The 20,824-nt window shown below is 46.2% G+C and overlaps 1 protein-coding gene across 1 annotated transcript; it reads right to left on the reverse strand.

The window, feature by feature from the left end:
- Positions 1-10,934: 10,934 nt before the first annotated feature.
- On the reverse strand, positions 10,935-19,489 carry NHEJ1 (non-homologous end joining factor 1). The gene is made up of 6 exons (XM_018554907.1): positions 19,451-19,489; positions 17,793-17,989; positions 15,308-15,517; positions 13,543-13,681; positions 13,390-13,448; positions 10,935-11,006 (listed from the first exon to the last, which is right to left on the reverse strand). Exons 2-6 carry the CDS (start codon positions 17,976-17,978, stop codon positions 10,935-10,937), a joined length of 666 nt encoding a protein of 221 aa, XP_018410409.1. The 5' UTR covers positions 17,979-17,989; positions 19,451-19,489.
- Between the last annotated feature and the right edge of the window lie 1,335 nt (positions 19,490-20,824).

Genomic DNA, 20,824 nt, shown 5'->3' on the forward strand with positions numbered 1-20,824 from the left:
AGAAACCAAATGTTTAGAAAATTATTTTTAGAGACCAAGTAGCTTGACCACGCAATCAGCCGTGTCCCGGTGAGGATGAAACTTCTGTGCGCACGTGCAGGCATTTCATCATCAGTGGCCACCCAATGGCCCAAGAGGACTTCGGGAACCCAGAAGTGTCAGCTTATATATACTGTATATATATATAATGTATATATAATAAGGACCTTGTATTTTAGTCAGATAAAAGTGAAATCATGCCTATGAATATACTTTATCGTTATTTTCAGCCAGTAGGTGAAGCTGTGGGATTCCTTCATGTGCTTGTCGAACTAGTCTACCTTGCTGAAAAATGCCTGTTGTTTACAAGGTTCAATAGCTCAAGCAGAAATGTACCCACATCTGAATGAATGAGAGCAAGAGAAGTGATTTCTCTGATGGTATAGGGAGTCCGAAGGCAAACAGCTGCTGCTGTGCCCTCTCTTTAGAAAACCCTTAATGCTTTGTGCCACCCGCATCCTCGCAGCACCTTGTATCAAATTTATGCAACAGTATCACCCGTCTGACATGGGTCTCATCGTGAACTATTTTATAAAGTGGTGCACACTGGGATTTCTGTTGCATGTGTAAAGTCTGCTACACTGTGCAGTGATAATTACCCATTTTAACAAAAAATGGTCAACTTTCTTGTAGCGATTGTGGCCATCTTTCAGCATTGTTATGATTCTTACAATCATTTGCATTTCCTTTTTCTAGTCAAATCTGCATCCAAAATATTTGGACGAACCCTCGAACCACACTTTGTCCAACTGAATCCTATTAGAAAAATGTGTGAATCATGGATACAAGTTGTGTGAAAACATTTATAAAACAGACTCAATAAAACTAAATTCACCCGAACCCGCAACCTCCCTCAATCACCGTTAAAAAAAAATAGCCTTTAGTTTTAGCGGCTGATATATGTTAAAAATTGTTTCTGGTCTCTCTAAGAAAGATTCATTTTGTAACGTGCCAGCCCTTTTACTCGCGCTGCGCGAGAAACATTTACATGTAACACTTCAACACATTCTAACAAGTCCTTTCTGTCACCTTCCCCTCCTGGGAGCCTTTCAGTAGACAGGCAACAGGCACTTTTTTCTCCCCTCTCTAATTTGTTTACTTAGCATTGCGTCTCCTTACAGTGGCTAATTGACCGCCACTGGGCAGCCAGCTATGCTTCTGATCTGCAGAAGATGTGAATACTCCACCTCAGCCAAGCGTGCATATTTTAACAGGCTCCTTTAACTAATAAAATTTATATGCGTTTATATACATGCAGACATATACATGCAAACTTTTATTAACAGTTTGTGCAGTAGCAGCGGGCGGTGTGCCAGGACCTTTTTTTTTTTTTTCTTCTTCTTCTTCTTCTCCCTTTGCTCCTCGAGAACAAATTTTAAAGCTATTCCCGAAGCCAAAAACATCACTTAAGCAGCTATTAGCGTTTACCTCTCAGCCTCAGCACACACGCTAAATATGGAATTGCGGCTCTTTTAATGGCTTTTCTGGTTGACATGAATGGCCGAGCCTCTGTGCCTATACACAAATAAACAGACAGACACGTTTATATTTAGGCCCGAAGAAAATATTGATGAAAAGGCCGAACAGATTATCGGCTGCCATATTAAGGCGGTTACACATGGATGAAATTTACACGGGTAAAATGGGAGATAAAAAGGGGCTTTCATTCACGGGCCGACCTTTGAAGATTCTGAGGCCCTTTAAGGCGCTGATCCGATAAGCCTTTTGAGCTGAAAGCAAGCTAGCCACAGCCGGGGCTTCTGCTGATATTTCACGTCTTGGATCATTATAAGTTTGCAAACTAACTCTGGGCATAATATTAACCCTTGCAGTGCGGCTACTCCCGCCCTGCAAGGATTAAGTACTTGGTTTTGTCTAGGTTCAAAAATGACAAAGTAATGTTCACTTGATCCTCCGAGCTGGTGTTCTGTCGAAAACTCCAACTCCTCGAGATCTCCAACGACCTGACTTCCGGTTTAGTTATAAGTAAGAGGTTTGGCCGAGAAGGCTCTACTGCAAATGTGCCACCCGCTGCATTTCCCTATACACGTACTACACAGCAATAAAGTATTAAAATAAACTAGGGTCTAACTAATCCGGCACGTTATTCATCTGAGTTGCCCCACTCAATATGGCCGCCGCTTGAGTTCCAAGTGATCTTGGCTTCCAGTTCACTGCAGGTTCTATCCTTCTATTGTACACTGGCCTCTTTCACACGGTTGGCAGACTCTACTGTCCCTCTGAAAAGTAATCCGCAGTGGATTGTGTTTCAGAGGATGGTTGACCGACGGCTTGCAGGCATTCTGGAGCCAATACTGCCGCCACCTGAATGATCGGTTGGCACACAGATGTGGTGCAATCCCATTAACTGCAATGGACACGTGTGGCAAGCGGCACCACTTACCAAACTTCACGTGCTGTATATCATCATTATTATTATTATACAGGATTTACAGTATATAGCACCAAAAGTTTTCGCAGCGCTTTACAATATAAGGAAGACATTACAATCACAATACAAATCAAGACAAGATGGTAAAGAGGGCCCTGCCCCTGAGGGCTTACAATCTAAAAGGGAGGGACAAGTGATACATGAGGAGGTAGCTGTGTGGGGATGACGTCTATGATATTATGATGGTTGAGTGGTTAGGTTGAGGTGGGATAGGCTTCCCTGAAGAGATGAGTCTTAAGGGATCGCCTAAAGGCAGTCAGAGAGGGAGATAGGCGGACAGGTTGAGGTAAAGAGTTCCATGGGATGGGAGAGACTCCAAAGAAGACCTGAAGGCGACCATAGGAGGAGTTGAGGAAGGAGCTGGAAAGCAGGAGGTCTTTGGAAGAGCAGAGGGGACGGTTAGGGTGATGCCGTGGTATAGAATTTGCCACTGCTACAAAGCAAAGCAGCATGCATACAAACCCCATTGGCCACCATGTTAGATTTTAGGTGGCCGGTTGGAAGCAGTAACAACACAGGCCAACCATCTGTTGTTATCACCTCTTTGCCGCCCGCATGAACAACAAGACCTATTGAGCCAATCTGGTTGCTTTTCTCACCAGCTTCTGACTGGGCAGCACCAGTAATTTCCCTCTTTAGGGCAGAAGGATAACTACACATCGCTTGCTTATAAAAATCTCCAATTTTCTGTCGTGCCAAGGATATCGACGGACAAAGGGCGCTTTCTGCCCTCTTAGAAGCCGGCAATACTAAACAAAGAGAAGTGGCCTTTGTGCAAAGCTTGAGAGTAAATCACAGCAGAAAGGTTACATTGTAGTATGCAGCCGCCCTGCCTAATATGCATTGGGTGACAGCCAGCTTACTCGTGCGGTTAACAATATTGCGAGCCCTTAATGATCTCTCCTCAAAGACAAACAATTAGACACAACATCTCACGCCTATAAAAAGCATCAACACCGAGATAAAAGGAGACGGGGCGCATTATTCCCCAAAAGGCAGGTCGGGCTACGCGGCGAAGCAGAATTCACACGCTCCGAGATCCAAAACTTCCGTAAACATACGGATGGCGCTCCAAAAATAATAACTGCGCTCTGACTGCACCCGCCTGTCAGAAACAAGCCTACGCTCGGCCTCTTTAATGAACAGGTGACTACGGGACGGAAGCAGAAATTGCTTAGGCTTCATTGAAACCTTTTTGGCTGTTAATGCTGGCGAGAGTTTCAAGACTATTTTGTTTTATTTGTTTACTATGAAAACAACGTTTTTCATTACACTGAAGCCCACACGCATGAGGAGCTGACTACTGAAGCAGTGGAGGAATTTGTAGACATCTTACAAGCACATAGATGCCAAAAGTCCCCCAGGTCCCAGTCCTTGTCCTAGGTTTTGAAAATTGTCCCTGGAAGTATTTGTATTTAGAAGGGTAATTATTTTAAAGCCTCCCCCTCAGTCTTACACAGTTGTAGCGGCTCCTCTCCTGGACTGATATTGCTTCCTCTGATTTCACTGCACACTGGGAGCTTCTCACAATGTGCATTAGAAGCTGCAGCAAGTAAGATAGAGCCCGCCTTGTTCAATGTTGGATGATATTGCATCATCTAGACTTTCCTCCTCAGCCAGTCCCTGGTCCACCCCATTAATTCATTGGATTTCAGTTCTTTCAAATCATGGAGGCTCAGCAACATGGGCATTACCTAGGGTGGTGTGCATGCAAATGTAGTCGGCCTATGAAAGTCCACTGGAGTGCCGAGGTTGCCTACTCCTGACCTAGCCATTTCCTCTCCAGCCTGACTGCCCCTTATCTGCCCCTTTCAATCATTGGGTTTTTTCAGTAATGGAGGTTCAGCATCACATGCGGTTACCTAGGGTGGCCTGCATGCAAATACAGCCTGCCTAGGAATACCCACTTATCCAGAATGACATTTGCCTACCAGGACAGTTGATATTTGCATGACTCTACCCAAAAGGCAGCCCACTGCTTACATTAGGGCTGAGGGCTCTTAAGAGAAGTACTGAAGCCCTCAGGGGCAGGGCCCTCCTTGCCATCTTGTCTTGATTTGTATTGTGATTGTAATGTCTTCCTTATACTATAAAGCGCTGCGCAAACTGTTGGCGCTGTATAAATCCTGTATAATAATAATACTGAGGCCGGGTGCTGTGATGTTTTCAGGAAGCTATGTACAGCACCCTGCCGGCTCCTCCCACCAGCAATAATTCGCCTAAATTGCACAGAAATGGCATCACTGGTCTAAAATAAGATTTGTAATGAAAACAAAAAGGTTTTATTTAAAAAATTCAATTAACGTGTTGCTAAAGGGGAAGTGGAGGAACAAGGAAGACGAAATATAAGCAGACTACCTTTCGACTTTAAATTGATTGTCCTGCAGAAAAATAAAAGTGACATTTTGCTGAATGCACCATGAGGTACCTGAACTTGCCTTGAGCAGCCCACTGTCCAATTTGGCCAACAGAGCCCCAAATATCCTACAGAAAATACTCACTTTCTGACTATCGGTAATTATAAAGCTTCGGGCCTGTGAACTCTTTCCCCCTCCCATATCTCTCTTCCCTCTCCCCCATCACACCTGTTGCTTTGTTGCTGGTTAATGTTTTTCAGGCTTGCTGTGGTGTCGCGGTGCCATGTATGATCTGAGGAGCCTAGAGTTCCGCACGTCAGACATTGCGCCGCAAGGTTATTGAGGTTATTGTTTTTCATGCTTGCTGTGGTGTCGCGGTGCCGTGCATGATGTGCGGAACTGGGGTTTTGCACATCAGGCATTGCGCCGCAAGGTTTATTGCTGTGGATCCTATGCACCACATACTCAGTACGGGGTAAAGCAGTGTCATGAATGACGTAGAGGGCTCAGGACTCTTGTCTTGTGCTACACGTCAGGCATCTCGCTGCAGGGTGAATGTAATTTATTGGTGTGATTGTACTGTATTTCTATGTAGTGTTCATGCGCTGCGTCGCAGTGCAGGGTAGAATGTACAGCTTGTTTTTGTATATTTGATTACATCAGTGGCGTCACAAGGGAGGTGCGGGGGGTGCGGCCCGCACCCGGGTGACACCAAAATGACTCACAGTCATTTTGGTGTCACCCCCCTCTGAAAAGTCGGGCGCTCGGTCATGGACCGAACACCCGACAGTATCAGGAGAGAGGAGGGGACCCGGTGGCATACCTTATCCCGCCGGGTGACTGTCCCCTCCTCTCTCTGCCGGCGTCCATCACAAAGATGGCCGCCGGGCAGGTATCAGAATACTGCCTCGCGCGTGTGGTGACGTCACGCGCATGCGCAGCGACGTCTCGGCGGGGGGACACTCGGTTACCGCTCCGGGTGTCACCCAGCCTCGGGACGCCCCTGGATTAGATTAATAAAGTATATTTTTTCAATCAAAAAATCGGTAATTATATAGGGCAAGCCATGAACCTTCTATACAGTACTCAAGCCTAGCCTCCGATCATTAATATGCCAAGAACTGCATTGTGGGATGCAGAGTAGTGTGAACCTGTTTAGAAAAAGGAAGTCGTGTGAACTTGTGTGTCACGAACCTGGAAAAATAGGTTTTTTGATGGTGTAGCACCATCTGGCAAAGAAGAGCAAACAGGCACCTTAGAGCTTGTGTACATAAGCATTAAACCCAAATCAAAAGCAATATGCTTTCATTTACTTATGGAGGGGTGAGACATCCATTGTCTGCCACATACAATGCTGTTTTACCAACTCTTTCTGGGCAGCTTAGTAACACCTCCTAGCTCCAATCATGCAAATGCAATCAACACCTTACCTCCATGAGATCTGACCCCCATGCTAGTAATGATAAAGGGCTTGTTCACACAATGTCCGGAACAGATCTGGTCCGGATCTGGAACAGATCTGCAGACGCGGTGCTATGAGTTTTTGTTGCGTTTTTGGCGCTTTTCAGTCAAAAATTATTTTATTTTTTTACTGGAGTGGGGCTGTCAGTATGTTAGCTGCAGTGCAGTGCGTTTTTGATGCGTTTTGCGTTTCCGGACCGTATCCTGACGGGACAAAATGTGACATGCAGTATTTTTTCTGTCCGGACCTGCACGTGAGAACTGTAGCCCATAAAACACATAGGGATACATTGGGATGCATTTTTGCAGGAGCGCACGGATCTGATCAGGACAGAATCCGGACGTCGTGTGAACAGGCCCAAATAGATTACGTTGACTGGAGCAACATTCACCACATTTATTCCCAGAGAATTTTTGCACAAGTCATTCTGAATTGGGAAAGCCAGTCAAATGACCAGCAAAATGCAAGGAAAATAAAGCAAGTCCAGTTGCCTTGATTTATACTTTACAGATATACCATGACCTGGATGAATGAGAACCTTCACAGATGCATAACAATATTAACTTTTTACAAAAACAATGTATATCTACCTGGAGATAAACTTTAAAGCAGAACTATGAGGCGAGTGCTTGTCACTCACCTCATAGTTCTAGCCGACCTGTGACAATGAGACTGTCACAGGTCAGCTCAGTAGATCGGGAAGTGAGAGAACACATACCGGCGTTCGCTCACCTCTCGATCCTGTCACGGATCTCTGCCGTGACAGGGGAGGGGCTGGATTCCCGCTCCGACCCTACAGCGCTGACTGTCGGAACGGACGGGGGAGAGGGCGGGTGCAGCTGGCTCTGCCTCTAGATAGGCAGAGCCAGCTGTCACTCACGCAGCTGGGCGGATCCAGACATAATTATCGGGAACCGCTTCAGCGTCTCAGTATGCTCGCGGTATACTGAGCTTAGGGTGACGGGAGGACGCTAGTTTGTGTCCTCCCGTTACCCTGAGGAGAACTATGGGGAAAAGCCCTAACCCCATAGTTCTCCTTTAAGTATTGTATAATATTATGTAATTCTGGAAGTTGACACTGAATTCTGTTGCAGTACTAGACGACATTACACTAAAGTTGGTAGAGTATTGTTTTCCTATACGGTGCATGTCCTTCGGCACGATGTCACGTACTGTATGCCTATCTATATTTGTACGTTTATTTGCACTCATTTCTGACACGCTAAACGGCTAAGTGTGTCTTCATCCATCATAATACTTACTGAGATGTCACTTTGTAGACGTCTGACTCCTGCGGTCTCCATGTCCTGTTTGTGGGACCCTCCTAGCGACAGCATGCAATGCACGTCATGTATTAAACACAAAGTATACAGACAGACTCGGGTCTCTGGTAACATCTTTAGAAATTGGTTCTGAAAGTGGACCATTCTGTGAAATGTATGACGTTGGTTTTCAGGGGTCAAACACCACAAAAAAGCAATGATGATCGGTAACCTCATCACTGAAAATGAGTATGTATATCTGCCGACTAGAGTAATGAAAACTGATTTGTGATCTAAAATTTGGGAAATAAAGGTTATTGCCCAGTGCTGGAATCGGCTCTGGTACAAAATAAAGGCCTGTGTGCAGCACTAATCCTGTATCACCTGATTTAGTTATGGGAAACAGGTGGCACTAAGTATTCAGAGATACAGCTTGGCAACAGGCTAGGTCCCCACAGGTTATTTGATAATTGCAGTTGGCATTGGTGGGCATACCCTTTACAACCATCGCAAGACCTTAGTCTTGCGATGGTTGTAAAGTAATTAAAAAAAGTACGATCTGCCCATTTTGGACAGGCAGATCGGGCTTGCGATGACCGCAATGCTGAACGGGCAGTGTGCGCTTACGGCCGTACGCACACCGGCCCGTTCGGCATTTGTCTGCCGAGCACCGTTCAAACCAGCCGAAAATCATAATATTTTCGGCTGGTTTTCTAGCATGCTCCTTAGACAAAAGACGTGCGACCGTACAGTAGAAACGGTCGCACGTCTTCGTTCACACTGCACGATTCTTGTACGATCGCGGGATTTCCGCGATTCTCGTACGAGAATCGTGCAGTGTATGGGCACCTTAAGTCAGGTGAATGGGGAAAAAGTAGGAGGGTTCTGTCACAATACTACCCTTTTTAAGGTTACAGTATGGTTTCAACACTTGGAGGGTGATTTAAAAACCATTTGCATAGTGAACAGCTATGTGAATGAGATTTGTAGTGCAATACGGAAATTCCTATGCACCGCTGCGCCACCTAGTGTTCATAATGTGCTGTGAATCTCGTTTGCATAGCTGTTCACTATGCAAACGGTTTATAAATCACCCCTTAAAGTAAGGTTACTATTAGTCCCCGTTTCCTGGGGACAGTCCCTGTTTTGAGGGATCTCTCCCCGGCGGCAGTGAACTGCAGTCATATACAGCCAGATTTGTACATGCTGTGATGGCTACCTCTATGTGTCACTTACTACAGACCCCTGAACCTTGCGTTACTTGATACTGACCGCTAAACTCCTCGTCATTTACTATTGCACCTGAACCTTGCGTTACTTCATACTGACCGCTAAACTCCTTGTCATTTACTATTGCACCTGAACTTTGCGTTACTTGATACTGACCGCTGAACTCCTCGTCATTTACTACTGCCCCTGAACCTTGCGTTACTTCATACTGACCGCTAAACTCCTTGTCATTTACTATTGCACCTGAACCTTGCTTTACTTGATACTTACCGCTGAACTCCTCATCATTTACTACTGCCCCTGAACCTTGCATTACTTGATACTGACCGCTGAACTCCTCGTCATTTACTACTGCCCCTGAACCTTGCTTTACTTGATACTGACCGTTGAACTCCTCGTCATTTACTACTGCCCCTGAACCTTGCGTTACTTGATACTGAACGCTGAACTCCTTGTCATTTACTACTGACCCCTGAACCCTGCGTTACTACTGAACCCTGCGTTACTACTGACCCCTGAACCCTGCGTTACTTACTACTGACCCCTGAACCTTGTGTTACTTGATACTGACCGCTAAACTCCTTGTCATTTACTACTGACCCCTGAACCTTGCGTTACTTGATACTGACCGCTGAACTCCTCGTCATTTACTACTGCCCCCTGAACCTTGCATTACTTACTACTGACCCCTGAACCCTGCGTTACTACTGACCCCTGAACTCTGCATTACTTGCTACTGTCCTTTACTCATGACCCCTGTACTCACTGTGTATGGACATGATGACGCTGAGAAAGATTCCAATGCTGCTCCATAGGAGACAGGCTGGAGGGAGCGCTGTGACAGCTGGCCGGCTTGGCGCTTTAGGCGAGTATAACTTTTTGATTCTTGAACCTAGACAAAAATGGGCACTTAACCCTGGCAGTGCAGGGGTACCCCGCTGCCAGGGCTAAGAAAAAGTTTTCTGGGAGTCCTTCTTTAAGTATGACATTATCAAAAGAGGTTTCGTGTAGGGGTACAGGTGCAAACGTGTTCAAAATTGGGATGCCGATCCACAAAAATAGACTCAGGCAGTCTCGAATGAGAAGCCAAATGTACCATAAGGTACAGCCAGTAAAGGCTTCCTTGGACTTGTGGTTCATCAGCTACCGAATGGTTGCAAACTTTCTGTCATTATCTGTGCAGTTCACAATTGCAGTAAAAAATCAATATATAAATATTTTATTTAGATATACTGTAAAAGTAAAAATTTTCAGTTTACTATTAGTATTCATAATAAGTGTTACAGTTAGAAAATATCTGTCTCATGTCCAAAGAGCTTAATATGACACCCTAAAAAAAGTCCTAGATCCCTCTCCGTCACCAATACAAAAAAACTGGCTATATATGACCAACTTTAACAGTCTTGTCTTGAAGCTCTGGTGTCCTGGGATCAATCCTTATCAACAGAGCCGAATTAAGGCTCTGGTGGGCCCTGGGGAAAAAAAATAACAGTGGGGCCCCCCTCCTCCCCAAATTACAACTGCCCCTTTTCCCCTGCTTTCATTAGTGTGGCAGTGTAGAAATGATAACTTTTATGCCATGGTTCATCAAAGTGCCCACCGTCCTCCCAGCATGCTATGTCACATTGCATGTGATGGTACACTACCTTAAGAACACGTTCCCACGCCGTCTCTGTCTCCTTCTGTTCAGCTCGGCTCCTGCTGGCTCTGACCTCAGAGCCAAAGAGAAGATCACCCCGCCGCTGCACTGTGGCTGGCTTGCAGGAGGCAGAGGCACAGTTCTTTGTGGCCGCAAATAAAAAGCTAGGCGCGGCCGCAGAACTAAGGAAAGTGAGCACCTCAGCCCTGCTCCTGACCGGGTCCCTCCTGGTTGTGGGCCCCGGCCAGTACCTGAGTGCTGAATGGTCAGCCCGCCCCTGAACAGGATAATGTGATAACAACAGCACATCCCCATCAAGGAGGGTAAAAAAAAAATCCCATCTTAATGGGGCCCCTAGACAATGAGCCCTGGGCAAATGCCCACTTTGCCCTCTGAATAAAGCAGCCCTGCCTATCAAAGTCACTGACTGCCTGGTGCAAGTATTCTGCAGCTTTCTCTGGCAACCCTAAGAATTTCTGATCTCAGACAGGTCCTAGTTCTCTGGGGACAGGACAGATATGAATGGCCCTGTGTACTCTGTAAAAGGCTTCATGATATGCTGATGCTATCAGCAAAAAAATAAATAAAAATAAAATAAGTTAGTTCTCACTAGAACCTAAATAGTCCCTTACACAACTGCCCAATGCATGCACACGCCACAAGCCTGACCGTGGGAATGTGCGGGCAAGAGGCAACTATTGGCATCAATGTGTGTTTATGAACACGCCTAGTACAAGCACGGACTGACTTCATACTGTCACACGCCAAGCTCTTCTGTATCATCTCACTCATCAGCATCAAAATATTCTATTGATGTCTCATTTACCTAACACACACTTACAGAGACCATTATCAGTACGCAAAAGCTCTGCAATTTAAAGGGACAGTAAATGGTATTTATATATTGTTGTTAGTTATAATTGCAGAGTTTATCTTAAAGCCCATTTCCACCTTTCTAGGTGATTAGCATCCCCAACCCCTGAAAAACAACCACCCCCATAATCCCCCCTCCACCAAACTTTACACTTGGCACAATGCAGTCAGGCAAGTACCGTTCTCCTGGCAACCACCAAACCCAGACACGTCCATCGGATTGCCAGACAGAGAAGCGTGATTGGTCACTCCAGAGAACACGTCTCCGCTTCTGTAGAGTCCAGTGGCGGCGCGCTTTACACCACGGCATCCCACGCTTTGCATTGCACTTGGTGATGTAAGGATTGGATGCAGCTGCTCGGCCATGGAAACCCATTCCATGAAGCTCTCTACGCACTGTTGTTGTGCCAATCTGAAGGCCACACGAAGTTTGGAGGTCTGTAGCTATGGACTCTGCAGACAGTTGGCGACTTCTGCGCACTGTGCGCTTCAGCATGTGCTGACCCCGCTCTGTCATTTTACGTGGCTTACCACTTCCTGGCTGAGTTGCTAACAGGTGACCGCGGAGTATTTAGTAGCAAGGAAATGTCACGGAACACCTGAATACTGCCAATACTTTTGGCAATATATATATATACACACACACACAAACGCATTCTCTCTCTCTCGCTCACCGACTCACTCACAATTTCAATAATGCAAATAACCCATAACTTGCAACAGTTAATACTTACTAGTGTGTATGATCTGGGCACAGGTTCACCAGGCTTTATTTTCGACCCCCTAGTGATAACCTTGTACCGTTTTCATTTTTTCTATGAATGTAGTGATTTCAGTCTGCCACAAGGTGGCAAAAGAGCACCTTCAGGTACACTTCTATATTACTTTCTCTGTTTCTCTACAAAAGCATCCAGCCTACTGCAAAATCAAAATAATGTAATAAGATTTTTAGGAGCAACTGATTTAACTAAATATGATCTAATAATACTTCACCTCCTTTCTCTGCAGGAAGAAGCAGCTCTTATGCAATGTCTGCCACACTGACAAGTTACTGTCCCAACCATTCCACTGCATCAAGTCAGTTGATAGCACAGTTGAAGAAAGGCATCTATTGCATCATGATTGCTGACTTTTTTTTAAGGCTCAGACGTTATCATCTATGACAGCATTTCTCAACCTTTTTTTAGTAAAATCTCGAGGCACCCTAGTAAATGTAAAAGATTTTAGGGGGGGGGGGGGACCTTTACATCAGAGCCCTGCTTTCAGATCAGAGCTCATCTCTTTTACATCTGGCCTATCTGCACCATGGAAAGGCATTCTGCTGTGTGAAAATTCCAAGCCCCCCCCCTCCCGAGCAAGCCAGAAGGCACCCTGGTTTCAGAAACAATGAGCCATGATGAGCTGAGGAGGAGGTGTACCCACATACAGGTCCCGAGTGTTTTTAAACTCCTCCACTGTGAGGCGAGGGAACACGCAATAAACTGTACGTGCTTTTTGGCAAAAAAATGAAATAGAAAAATCTCTATTTAAATACACCGGGGTATACAGTATGTCATCTGATTATACACTGAGTGGCCAGATTATTATGACCACCCCATCAGTACTTCATGGAGCGGATTTGACCTTTCCAAGCCTGACTAGAGCCAGCAGATATCAACCCTTGGGTGCCTATCACATAGCTTGTCAAGCCCACCAGTCTCAAAGGATGTCCTTGCTCATGACAGTATATTATATCAGATAACTCCGTCCTAAACTGACTCCACCGTCTGAAGTGTTTCACCATAATGGGACATCAAAGTCCCTTACAGTGTAAAACACATAAGGGGGAGGAGCTAGTTTAGGGCTAAACTATCTGCTGCAATAAAGTGTCGTAAGCAAGCTTCGGGCACAGGCACCAAAGCATTCTGGGTGTTTGATTTAGAACATCTAGTAAGGTACATGCTAGCAGCCCCCAGCTTCAGAAATAGAGGCCAACTTGGCCAGCGGGCAATTGTCGTTCTTCAGCAATTTAACATGCCCAGGCCTAGTGCAATCATCATGACATAACCAATCTGCTTGTATGGCCATGCTCTTACCTCTGCCAGGAAAGACTGTTGGAATGATCCTTCATCAAAAGATTCTGTTTTCAGGCGGCCTGTAACACAACCATTATTCCCTTAGTAGTCAAATAAAACATTGTGCTAGGTGTAAAAGTTTGCAGACTCCCCGTGCTAGGCTGGGCTCCTTACCTCGAGTCAGCACGGCCCCGCTCTCTTGGTAATCCTGAATTTCGGCATCTTTCTTGAGCAGTAAAGTGCACAGCTCCTGGCTCTGAGAGTCCAGAGCCTTCGTCATACACACCAGAGGCCGGACTAAGTGCCGACACACCTGCCAATTGAACACAGTAGAGGGTGAGCCTTAACACATGCAATATTTATTTATTTAGTACTGACAATTTATGTAACACTTTACATATTGCACATTTACATGAGTCCCTGCCCTCGAGGAGCTTACAAAGTCCCTATCTCACATACACACATACTGCGAAGGAGCTTACAATCTAAGGTATCTATCTCACATACACACATACTGCGAAGGAGCTTACAAACTAAGGTCCCTATCTTACATACACACATACTGTGGACAATTTAAACAGGATCCAACTAACGTTCCAGCATGTCTTTGGAGTGTGGAAGGAAACCAGAGGAAACCCACACAAGCACAGTGAGAAGATGCAAACTCCATGCAGACAGTGTTTGTAAGCTACAGAACACCTTCCCCTATGTTGTGGAGATTAAAGGGGAAGATGTTCTATAGTCATGACCTAGGGTGACAACAGTGATCCTCTATAGATACGGTATAGTAAGTGAGCGATGTCACTCATGTCTAGTCAACCAACAACAATACAGACTAGTCATTGTGCTGTTTATATGAACCAATAAATTCTGTCCAGAGCCATGGGGTCAGAGGGCCCAGCATTGACATAATAGTGTATGTAACCCTTAAAAAGAAACTATGGCAAACCTTTTTTTGTTTTATTATAGTTCTCCTTTGGACCACAGGAGGACATTTACGAAAGTATTCCTGTGACCAAAAGTCAGCACACAGCGGGCTATGGCACCCTATATGCTGATAGCACAAAACAATGCTGCAATTGTGAAAGATCCCGACAATATTGTCAGGATCCAACCCGCTGCCTAATTGACAACCGGCTCTGCCGCTCTAGATCCAGACCCAGCTGTGCCCGTCCTCCCCTCTCTGTCCCTCCAATGAGAGCTGGAGGAATCTGTGCAGGGAGCGGTAAATGACAGTCACCATTCTCTGCAGGGAGAAGCCATGAGCTGAGCGATTGGTTTGTGATCATTCAGATCTCGATCTACAGAACAGATGTGTGACAGCTGCAGTGTCACACGCCGGCTCAAACCTTTGGGTTGAGTACACCTGGCTCTCCCAATAGTTTGCCTTTAAAGTTCATATTAAACTTCAGTAATTTTTTAACAAACCATCTTGTACATATCATTGTACATTATAAAACCCTCCTGACTGAAGCTTACGTTTACTTGACACACAGCGCCATCTTGTGTTCACTTGTGATACAACAACTTTCGATGGAGAATGAAGACGAGTAGCTATTGCTGGTTGCCTTTGGAAAATGATAGCTGTCAAGCTGATCCTGTGGTTTCAGTACCTTCTGAATCACAGCCCTGGAATAAATACGTACACCAAGCATTTGCTGCACTCTTGTTCATCTGTGATTCAGCCGGTACTGGAACCAGAGACAACCAGACGACTAGCAGTTTAGAAGGTCAGCAATGGCAACCTACGTATTTCTCAAATGGAAGGTTCAGCCATCTCACTGCTGCTGGGCAGCACCGTAGGTTCTTGATCCCATGATTCTGTGCTGGGCAAGCTCCCTGTGCGTGCTCTAGAGACTGTGGTGCTCAGAACCAGGAAGCCTATGAACTTTCATAAACAATCACAAATAAGGATACAGAAGTGGTGTAAACAGCTCACCGTGCTGACACTGGCCTCCTTACAGTGGTACTCCCAGTAAAAAGGAAGACCAGACAGCTGGCTCTTCACGCGCAGCGTCAATGTGTTCTCCGTGTGCTGAAAAGAGAACCCGTCGTGTCCACCGTCCCTGGAATCCAGCAAAGGAAGAAGAAGCCGAGACAAGTGGGAAAGGAAAGAGGAGATTGGAGCCTTCAGCCTTTTATTGAGCTCCTGCACAGAAAACATGGAGAAGGACAAGATAAAAATGGATATAGCCGGCCGGGGAAGGGGGTGGAGGATGTACAACTGGCCACACAAATCTAACACTAAACATGAAATATTAAATCAGTGCAAGGACATTCAGACTAATACTGGCCGTCTGTCTGTGTCTGTGCATCAGGAAGACGCCCCCAGCACCAGCCTCAGGCTGCAATAATCCAACCCAACCAATGGGCTATTCTCAGAAGGATTTCTATGGAGGTCTGCTGGGGCTTGTAGGCTATAGTAGGATCCAGGAGGACTACCAGAATCTTGTTGAAAGTGACAGTCGGCACTCCCATTAGGATCCATGCTAAGATTTTCCTTACTGGAACTGATGTTTGTATTAAAGCTGAACTCTGCCCTCCCCTTCAGGAGATATACTCTTCTCCTGGACTGAAATTACTCTGATGTCACTCTGAACTCCTCATAATGTGCATTAGAAGCTGCAGCAAGTCAGAGAGAGCCCGTCTCATTTCCTGGCTGGAGGACATCTAGCATCATCTAGACCAGGGGTAGGCAACCTCAGCACTCCAGCTGTAGTTAAAGGAGAACTATGAGATGAGTGATTTCCACTCACCTCATAGTTCTAGCCGACCTGTGACAATGAGACTGTCACAGGTCAGCTCAGTAGATCGGGAGGTGAGGGAACACATACCGGGTTCCCTCACCTCTCGATCCTGTCACGGCTCTCTGCCATGACAGGGGGAGGGGCTGGATTCCCCTCTCCCCGCTCCGACCTGCCAGCGCTGACTGGCGGAACGGACGGGGCGGGTACAGCTGGCTCTGCCTCTAGATAGGCAGAGCCAGCTGTCACTCACGCAGCTGGCCGGATCCCGTCATCTACGTCGGGATCCGCTCCGCTGCAGCTCGCGGTATACTGAGCTTAGGGTAACGGGAGGATGCTAGTTTGTGTCCTTCCGTTACCCTAAGGAGAACTATGGGGAAAAACACTGACCCCATAGTTCTCCTTTAAACAACAAATCCCACCATGCTGATGCCTCTGGGAGTCATGCCAGGGGCTGTCGGAGACTTTTAATGGCTTATGGGACTTGTAGTTCCATAGCAGCTGGAATGTCGAGATTGCCCAACCCTGACCTAGCCCTTTCCTCTCCAGCTTGACTGCCCCTTATTTGCCCCTTTTAATCATTGGATTTTGGGTAATGGAGGCTTAGTATTACATGTGGGCGTTACCTTGGGCAGTCTACATTGCAAATACAGTCTGCTTAACCTCTTGCCGTCCGCCCGTAGTAAAAAAACGGACGGATGGCACTGCAGCGTCTCCAGACGGCAATTTTTTTCTGCTCGCGCGCGCCCCCTAGCGGGCACGAACGTTTCTCCAGACTGATATCCGCCCATTAAGGCAGTTTGATATTTGCATAACTCCTCCCAAGAGCCAGCCCATTGTTTGCTTTAAGACTGAGGGCTCTTGGGAGGAGTACTGAGGCAGGGATGCCGCCATGCTTCCAGGAAGCTATGTACAGCACCCTGCTGGCTCCTCCTACCAAATACAAGAGTCATGTGTATTCTTATTGAATCTTGGTGAGCTTTGTGTATTTCTTCCAGATCTATGCAATAATCCAGTGTGAGACTTGGAGCTTCCTGTAAGAAAGACCGGTCACTGCTGTTCTCTCTCCTTGTGCAGGGTGACTGGTCTTGTCTCCGCTCCCTCCTGTAATAAAGAGTGCTCACTGCTGCTCTCTCTCCTTGTGCAGGGTGACTGGTCTTGTCTCCGCCCCCTCCTGTAATAAAGACCGATAACTGCTGATCTCTCTCTCTCCTTGTGCAGGGTGACTGGTCTTGTCTCCGCCCCCTCATGTAATAAGGACCGCTCACTGCTGTTCTCTCACCTTGTGCAGGGTGACTGTTCTTGTCTTCGCCCCCTCCTGTAGTTTCCTGTGGTGGGTGGGGCCTGCTGGGCCCCTCCCACAGCTCTGCTCTTTGCACAGGCTATGTAGAGCACCCTGCCTACACTGCGTAGAGAAGCAGAGAGACCCAGTGATGACATTACTGGGTCTAAAGAACGTGTAATGAAAATGAAAATGTTTTCTTTAAAAATGTCATTAGCATGTTGCTGAGCAGCCTCCATATTCTTCTCAGCACAGGTTATTTGACAACAAAACAAAGAATGACCAGGCTGATATAACCTGATCTCATGTCAATGTGATTATCTTGAAAATAATTTTTTTTCAGTTTGATTTGATGAAGAGCCACTGGCCCTCTGGGTACTAGAAAGTAACTTACTGACCTTTGACCTTTCCTGGATGACATCAGCTCCCGCCTCCTCGCACCAGACACTGCTGAGGTCGGACAGCAGCAAGCAGTACGCGGAGTCTGTGAAAAGGACTTTACATAAGAAGGTGCACTCGGCAATCTGCAGAGACTTCCACGGCAGAGGGAGGAGGAGAGCGTTCATGTCCGGTGACACCGCCATGGTCTGACACCCTGGAGGGGAAATGAAGGTTTATAAACATGAATCCAACTAAAGTATGTTTACTAACGCGACACAAATATGTATGTAAGCTGAAGCAAAGCATACAGGAGATGATATAAATATAACTGCAGGAGCACACACATTACAGTGAGACAGGTAAGTCTGTTATAGCTGAACTCCGGGCACAAAAACTTTCATTTAACTATATTCCTCACTTTGTGTGCAGCAAATGCCTTAGCAAAGCCAGATATTACCTTGGAAGAGTAGCAGTGACATCACCACTGTACTATACATAACTTATGCAGAGAGTAGAGCTGTTTGAGGGGCCCAGCAGGCTCCACCCACTACAGGAAACTACAGGAGGGGGCATAGACAAGACCAGTCACCCTGCACAAGGAGAGAGAGCCGCAGTGAGCGGTCTTCATTACAGAAGGGGGCAGAGACAAGACCAGTCATCCTGCACAAGGAGAGAGAGCCGCAGTGATCAGTCTTTATTACAGGAGGCGGCGGAGACAAGACCAGTCACCCTGCACAAGGAGAGAGAGCAGCAGTGACCGGTCTTTATTACAGGAAGCTCCAAGTCTCGCACGGGATTACTGCATAGATCTGGAGGAAATACACAAAGCTCCCCAAGATTCAATAAGAATACACAGGGCTCTTGTATTTGGTGGGAGGAGCCAGCAGGGTGCTGTACATAGCTTCCTGAAAACATCACAGCACCCTGCCTCAGTACTCCTCTAAAGAGTCCTCAGCCCTGATGCAAGCAGTATGCTGGCTCTTGGGAGGAGTTATGCAAATATCAAAATGGGTGTATGCCCATGTCAATGAGTGGGTGCTCCTAAACAGGCAGGATTTGACAGCAGACCACCCTAAGTAATGCAGAGTCTCCATAACTGAAATCCAATGAATGAAAGGGGCGGGGCCATTGTCAGTCAGGCTGTGGAGGGAGGAGCTAGATAATATTGCATGTCCTCTAGCCAGGAAATGAGGCATGCTGTATCTGACTTGCTGCAGCTTCTAATGCACACCTCAGTGATCATTATGATTCTCTTCATGTAGTCAGGCCGGGCGCTATCTGCACCAACCAGCGTGCTCAGCTCTACAACCGGTTGCTATCGGTTACCTCTGCACTTTGTACACAAATAAGGGAATGTATTAAAACTGGAGCAGGCAGAATCTGGAGTAGTTGGCCCTAGCAACCAATCTGCTTCTCTTTCCAGTGTATCCAGTTAAGCTTTGAAAGGTAAATACTGAAGCTGATTGGTTGCTATGGGCAATTGCTCCAGATTTTGTGTGCTCAAGTTTTTATAAGTTCCCCCTTAATGTGTGTATATATGATAAACTGGAAGATAATGACAATCAGAAATCTTCACCAGCTCAGAACAGACTGATAATGACACAGACCGTCATAAGGAAAAGAGAATACAACAATGACTCTGACCACACAATCCCACCAACTACACTCCCCCTACCTGCTGCCAACCAGTCCGGCACCAAAAACCTTCCCCCGGCACACACCGACCGCACACAAGTGTTCCTAAGCAGAGAGAGTGTAGGTGAAGTCTAAGGCGATAGCGCCATCTAGCGTCAGTTTTGGAGACTGCAGCTTTTGTGGAAATACACTGCCACAGTCACCAAAGTAAAAGATAAGTGTCAGGTTATGCAGAGATGAAAATAATTCCCCTACACATTTATTATATCAATTTCTGCACTTTTGTCTTTTTTTTGTTTACAGCATTATCTCTTAAGGCTCATTCACACCAGCCAGCCAGCCACGCTGAAGGCAAAGCTGCTGTTGTGCACAGAGAGGAATATTACTGTCGCACTGTTTACTTTTGGGATAAAATTTAAAGGAGAACTCCAGGGTGAAAAAATGTATTAACCCTCACAGTACAGCTACCCCAGGGTACTGCAAGGGTAAAGGTCTAGGCTCAAGAAAATAAAAGTTATACTCACCCGATGCTCTGAGCCGGTACACAGTGCACAGACATGAGGATGCTGAGGAAGACTCCAATGCTGCAGCAGAGGGAACCAGTATCATTTCCCTTTTAGGAGCAATGCCGCTTTGAGACTGTATGTTGCTACAGAGACTTGATCGGCTCAGCTCTCGGCAGTACTGAGGTGTTTGTGGGAGTTGCAGTTTCAACACAGGAAGAGACAGAGGATGTTATGCTGCAATGAACTACCAGACCCAGGAGGTGGGATCTCTATAATCTACGCGGCACAGCTGGGTTCATTTACTAAAGTGTCCTATATGGATGCTTGGGAAGCTCTCTCTATAGATGAATGGAAACAGTGTACCACGAGATTAACTACGGGGTTGCTTAATGTTTCCCTATTAGAAGCCAACTACAAAGTCTTCTCTAGATGGTACCTGTTTCCAGCAAAGATAGCCACCATGTTCCCAGGATCCAGTCCTTCATGTTTTAGGGGATGCAATCAGCAGGGCACAATGATCCATGTTTGGTGGCATTGCCCCAAATTGCGTCCCTTTTGGAACCGCTTCTTTGTGTTGCTTTTAAGGATCTTCCAGGTGCATGTTCCAAGAGACCCCCAGCATCTGCTATTGAATAAACCAGTTATGGGTATCTCAAAGGCGCAGGGCAAACTTTTACTTTTCTTTTTCCTAGCAGCCAAGACATCAATAGCTCACTCCTGGAAAGCCGAAAGGGTCCCATTCTCAATGGTGCTATCTAAGTTAAATTGGATCATGACACATGAGACATTACATGGCATTTTACAGGATAGATACTCAAACTTCCAAGCGGTATGGGACCCACGGCTGTCATATCTAGGAATTTCGAACTCCCCCCGCACTTCGTCAGACAACCCAGGTTGAATACTGA

Source organism: Nanorana parkeri, unplaced genomic scaffold (genome assembly GCF_000935625.1).
Source record: "Nanorana parkeri isolate BGI_ZX_2015 unplaced genomic scaffold, ASM93562v1 scaffold178, whole genome shotgun sequence".
Classification (NCBI taxonomy): Eukaryota; Metazoa; Chordata; class Amphibia; order Anura; family Dicroglossidae; genus Nanorana; species Nanorana parkeri.

What these genes read in the sequence shown, in the direction of transcription:
- NHEJ1 (XM_018554907.1), bottom strand. Translation starts at nt 17,978, where the DNA reads ATGGCGGTGTCACCGGACATGAACGCTCTCCTCCTCCCTCTGCCGTGG. An exon ending in TCATCCAGGAAAGGTCAAAG is followed by an intron (nt 15,518 to 17,792) that starts GTCAGTAAGTTA and finishes TTTTCTGTGCAG; the next exon opens with GAGCTCAATAAAAGGCTGAA. An exon ending in AACAGTCTTTCCTGGCAGAG is followed by an intron (nt 11,007 to 13,389) that starts GTAAGAGCATGG and finishes TTTTGCTGATAG; the next exon opens with CATCAGCATATCATGAAGCC.